The sequence below is a fragment of the Camelus ferus genome, chromosome 14 (assembly GCF_009834535.1).
Source record: "Camelus ferus isolate YT-003-E chromosome 14, BCGSAC_Cfer_1.0, whole genome shotgun sequence".
Taxonomy (NCBI): Eukaryota; Metazoa; Chordata; class Mammalia; order Artiodactyla; family Camelidae; genus Camelus; species Camelus ferus.
Window position 1 is genome coordinate 4,856,336 of NC_045709.1, and position 6,000 is coordinate 4,862,335.

Consider the following 6,000-nt stretch of genomic DNA (forward strand, 5'->3'; position numbering starts at 1 on the left):
CCTGGGATGTTTAGACGCTGGCTGGTAACAGTACAGAATAAGTATGATCTCAGAGTAAAGGGTGTAATGGATTCCAAAAGAGGCAGCTAGCGCTGTCAGTTGACCATGGTCCCCACAGTAAGTTCTTTGGTTAGAGCAGGCAGATAGCTGGATATTAGCAGAGAAAGAAGGGTAGAGGCCAAATGGCAGGAAACCATGCATCTTATGAATAACAGGAGTTCTTGGGCAGACAGAGAAAAGCAGGAACCTTGGGACTGATAAGAGATCACCTATTTTGGGGTGACAAATGTCCTGGAGGCAAAGAAAGGTGGGAAAAGGCAGGAATCTCCAATGTCCAAATGTAACCTTTTGCTCATCATGCCCATTACAATAAAACTAGCCTTGCGGATTAGATACCCATCATGCACTGACGCCACGACACTTCTGATCCAAACTAAATAAGGACAAAAATCCTTCCTTCCCTTCAGAAGGTGGAGCTGGGATGAAAATCAGGGAATACGATCCCAAACCCTTCCCTCCCCAATGACTATTCCACCCATTCATTTTCACACCCTATGTAACCAACCTGCCAAAGAAACTCAGAGCAGCTGCTCACCTGAGCCCGCCTGCTCTCGCCTTGAGAATACACTATCTATAGCTTAATAAATCCTCACTTTACTTTCTTGACCTCCGTGTCCTGTCTTTGAATTCTTTCTGCAATGAGACAAGAACCTAATCACCAGCAACACATTTAAAAAAAATTTTTTTAATTTTTCATTTTTTAGTTAAAGTGTAGTTGATTTACAATGTTGTGTTAGTTTCTGGTGTACAGCATAGCGATTCAGTTACATATATACATTCATTTTCACATTCTTTTTCAATATAGGCTATTACAAGACATTGAATATAGTTCCCTACTACATGTAAAACACATAAACTATAAGATCATACTGTATAGCACAGTCAGTTATTTTGAAGATCTGAACAGCAAGCTTCTCTGGCCGCCACAGAGACTACTTAAATTCTGGTGGTATAATAAAGTATAAATATTTAATCTTTGTCCCTGGCTCCTGGCACAGAGTTCCCTACAATCCTTGGAATTTCAAGTAAAAACAGTGTCAGTGTATGCTATCAGGATGATTCCTGGTGGGGGCCCTAGATAGCTTCAGGACGGAAGCTGTTTGCCATAAAAACAACCACGTGATTAGAACTTTCCTGTCCACCTTGCCCCCACCTCTGGGGAGGGGAGGGGCTGGAGAGTGAATTCAATCACCAGTGGCCAGTGATTTCATCAATTGTGCCTACGTGCTGAAACCTAAATAAAAATTCTCACACAAGTTTTTAGGTGCTTCCAGATAAGTGAACACACCAAGGTGCAAGGAGGGTGACCCGCCCAGAAAGGAAGTTCTCTGGAACACCTCCCTCCAAATAAATCTTCCATTTGGCTGTTCCAACATTGTATCCTTCAAAATAAAACTGTAACCACATGTATAGTGATTTCCATGAGTTCTGTGAGTCATTCCCGTGAATTGGGCATGGGGGGAGGTTGTGGGAACCCCCAAACTGGTAGCCAGAACTGTGGGTGGCCTGGGGTGCCACCAGTGGCTTACTTTTAAAGTGGAGGCAGACTTGTGGGACTGAGCCCTTAACTTGCAGGGTCTGCATCAACTCTGGGTAGTGTCAGAATTGAACTGAATTACAGATTATTGCTGTTGGAACAATGTATTTGTCAGGGCAGGGAAAAAACAACAACTACGACAACTCCTGATTATCCTGGAGATCACAGTTCAAACATCACCTCTCGGGCACAACTCTTCCTGCTCCCCAGACTAGCTCAAGCCCTGGCTTTCCTTTAAAGCCAATGCATATAAAGAGTCATTAATATAATTATCTGATAACTGTCTGCCCCCATCAACTAGACTATAAGCTTCATAAGGGCTTGTCTTTTGTTGAGCAGTTATTTGTTCCAATATTTTTAATTAAATATCCAGAGCTAAAGACCCTCTCTTATTATAGGGTTGTTGGGCAGATTGAAAGAGTTAGCATATGTAATTCACCTTAATTCACTTTAACATACTAAGACTATATAAGTGTTTGCTGTTGTTATTGCTAAGATTTGTCTCTATGGTTCTCACTATAGAGTTGACCACAAATATGTTAAGGAGAACTGAGTCTGTACATAAATTACGTTAAAGTTAACTATACAGTAATATTCCACATTATGGATTCATTTTTCAGAATATCTTTTTATTTCCTTCAAAAGGCATCAAGCTAAAGGACCACCTCCAGGTATGATTACAGACAAGTATCTGAACACAGTGAGCCCTGCCTGTGTTACTATCATAGGCAAGAGCCTACTGCCCAGACTTGGGTAAAGTGAGGGGATAATCCCTTCCAGAAAAACTCATGCCTTAGTCTGACATTTATCTAGATTTTGGGGGGAGCATAAAGGATTACTTGGGATTAGAAGTTTGTGTGACCTTTCTCCTCTCTTTAAATCTGTATAATTAGCTTACAGTATTTAAGGACAACATAAAATCCCCAACTGAAAATAATTAGGAAAGCCAATATTTATCAGTAAACACTTGTAATTACTTAAATCCAAATACAGTCAAGAGCTCAGCCTTGCCTTAGAGTCAATTAGAGGTCCTCAGGAATCATTTTAACAAGTTGCCTTAAAGTCTCCTTATTTATATTTATATGTAAGTCAGTGTTTTAAATCAGTGTGTTTTTACAAGGCACAAACACTCCAGGGTGACAGCATAGTACTTGGTCAATAAACATTTGTTGTATGAATTCAAGGCTATGAGCACCCAACATTTACTGGATATCTGCTTTCTGCCAGGCATGAAGTTATGTTTTATGCATACATGTCTCCCACGCACACAGAGACCCTGAGAGGTTGGTATTGTCTCATTTTAAGTAATGAGGACACTGAAGAATAAAATAGCTAAGCCCTTTGCTGAAGTTCAGAGAACAAGTAATGGCCAAATCAGAACTTGAACTCAAGCCTGCCTGGCATCAAAGCCCATGGTTCTTTGCCCACACTTGGGCTTCCCTACAAACCAGGGTCAAAGTTCAACCCTTGATCATATAAATAAGCTCATATTGAAAGTGAACAAGTTTCACTGTTAAGCACATAACTCTATCCTTCCAAATTTTTCTTAATTTTCAATCAGAAAATGCTTCTAATTTCCCTCCCAAAAAGTCAAATATTCATAACTTTTTTGTCAATGTTGTACTGTGATGTTATTTGCCATTCAACCTTGGTTTCCTACTTCCATTAAAGGAAACAAGCAAAAATAAACAGTAGACATACGTAACTAATGGAGGTATAAGAAGAAATCAGAGTGGTCCAAACAGGATTTTACATGTTAAATATCTACAAGGAAATGTATCTTATAATATTCTGCTTGTTACAACTGGTTCACAAGAAAATGATGAGTCCTGTGAAACGTAACTGAACTCTCCCATGAACTTGCTAATGGTCTATTGTCAAATCTTAGAAATCAAAAAATAGAATGCAATGAGGTCTTCAGATACTGAGGTCTGGGTAATTAATTAGAAAACCATCCCCTTCTGAGTAATTTGGCCCAGCAAGATTCTGGGGTAATTTACAATAAAATAAGAAAACAGATACAACTGCTAATGTTAGAGATGATAGGAGCTTGCCATTAAATGACTATATATAAAAAGATGCTTTGTACTAGAAAAAAGGCATGTGGAGGGTGTTATCATCAACATGAAATTATACATCGAGTGAACTCTGCTACATCAAATGTTACAGCTTTTAGAGATGTAGATTACTTGAAATTAATGTGGCCAGATACCTCCCATTCTGAGGAGAGAAATGCAGCAATCTCTAATTGAACTCACCTGGGTCATCCACCCCATCTAAGGCTAACCCTAAGCTGAACAATATTCAAAGCCTGGTACTTATGAATTCTTTCAAAAGTTAAAGGATGAAAGAAAATGTGTTTATTGGTCATAAGGTTACATATTATATCTTAGTAACCAGCAAACCAGGGTTTGTCTTTCGCGTAACTGGAAGTTAATGAAAAGTGGAAAGGATTCTACCTAATAAAACTGAAAAAGGAAACAAAAAAAGAAAAGAAAACAAAAGAAAAGGGGAACTGAAAATGAAACCATTGGGAAAGTTCCAGTTCACAGATGCAGCACTTCAAAAGCAGTCATGTCTTTACTAACCATCCTGCAGAATTTTAATTTTGCTTGAGCAACTCATTCCATTGGTGGGAAAGGAAGGCTCGCTGACACTTCACATAATAAATGTTCCCAGGATAGCAACTGTGGTCCCTGAACCAAAGACCAAGAATGAGTGCTACCTAGCTGTCCCTATGTAGACTTAACACTGGCGACAAGAAACACCGCAGTCACTCACACCCTCTCTAGCTCAGTCCTCTGGTCCTAAGAGGCTGCTTTATCCGGGAGTTTTGTTGGGATGTGAGCTCCCAGAGGCAGCATTTGCACCTTCTACCCCGTAACCTATTTCCTCTTCACCCTTACCCTGGCAGCTGACGTGAAGATACTATTCAGGGCATCAATTTTTCAAAACAGGAAGGAAAAAATTATTTTCCTACTAGTTGAGAGTATGAGTTCTGGAGATACCTGGAAAATTAGTAAGAAGTCTAGGCGGTTATTACACACCCATGTCTTTCAGTCCTGGAGCCAGTCACAAGAATCAGGAAAGTCGTTGTCTTGAAAGGAACGGGGCCCGGATGTTCAATAAAGGACCCTAGACTGGCACACTCAGTTTAGAAGGCAATTCATGGCTGCTTTTGTACAGGCAAATGAGACTTCGTTTTCTCAGAAGCCCTGTGACTGGGCCCCAGCGTTTCAAACTCCAGTGATCAGGAGTTCGTCCGGGGGGCTGGGCTCCCGCCTCGCAGAACAGGTGGTTAAATACTCACAACCTCGGGGCCGCGCGCTCCGGACTCTCCAGCGAAGGGGTCTCGGGAGTCGCCTCCAAACCCGGCCTGGGACCCTCCGGCGGGCCCAGCTCCCTGCTCCGCACAGAGGGGTCCCGCGCCGGGCGGGAGGCGGCAGGGACTCCGGACCCGGCGCCCAGCACCCTACTGCGGGTGTACATGGTTCAGAGCCCACGGGGCCGGGGCCGCTGCTGCTGCGGGAGCGAAGCGGGCGGGGCTGGGACGCTTCGCGGGTCTCGAGATGCGATTCCGACGGGCGGGGGCCGCGGTTTTAACAGCCGAGTTTCGATTCTCGCTACCGCCTGCAGACTGCGCCCGCCTCCCGGGACTTCCCCGGCCCTGCTGCTCTATGGCGACCTCTGACCTGAACGCAGGTGACAGCTCTGGCAGCGCGCCTCCCGGGATGTTGAGGGGCGCTGGCTCGGCCGCCTCCAGGTGAGTAGGTTGGAGGTCTCCCAACCACCTTCAACGATGATAAAGTTATCTACGATCAGACACGGACACCTCGTGCAAGCGAGTAGTCGCCACAAGGGGACTGAAGTCCTGAAAGACACTCTACGGGCTGTTTAAAAGGTCACCCTAATATGAGGTTACTGCTGGGTATCTGAGACTGTGAACAATGTATTAATCTTCAGATGCCAGAGTTGAGGTCAACGATTAAAATCATCGAAACACAATGTTGCCTTTTATCAAGAATGACTGCTGTTTGGTTTTGACAATTGCTTTCAAGTTAAAGGAAATGGAAAGTGAAATCAAAAGCCAAAGAAGGCGGGGAGAGTATAGCGCGGTGGAGAGTGTGTACTTAGCATGCGTGAGGTCCTGGGTTCAATTCCCCAGCACCTCCATTTAAAACATATATATAAATAAGTGAACCTAATTACCTCCCCCCCCCCAAAAAAAATTAAAAAGCCAAAGAAAAAGCAGGCTGAGAGAAAGGCAGAAGTGATTCTCCATACAGCCTTGTCAAGTAATTGATCAGACATTCAAGAAATAGTGATTAAATACCTGCTCTGTGCAAGACTGGGCAATGATTCAACTATGGTGTGAGAACTGTTTAAAACACGGAATTGCAAGG

At 43.0% G+C, this 6,000-nt stretch overlaps 1 protein-coding gene across 3 annotated transcripts in view; it reads right to left on the reverse strand.

Annotated features, from left to right (window-relative positions):
- The window catches only part of EPSTI1 (epithelial stromal interaction 1), a 78,165-nt gene extending 72,872 nt beyond the window's left edge, over positions 1-5,293 (reverse strand). For 2 of the 3 annotated variants that reach the window (XM_032496076.1, XM_014551983.2), the window contains exon 1: positions 4,908-5,293. In XM_032496076.1, coding sequence (XP_032351967.1) covers positions 4,908-5,086 — 179 coding nt within the window. In that variant the 5' untranslated portion in view covers positions 5,087-5,293. Of the gene's footprint in view, positions 1-4,605; positions 4,661-4,907 lie in introns of those variants that run through there. The other variant, XM_032496077.1, reaches the window with a different exon arrangement.
- Between the last annotated feature and the right edge of the window lie 707 nt (positions 5,294-6,000).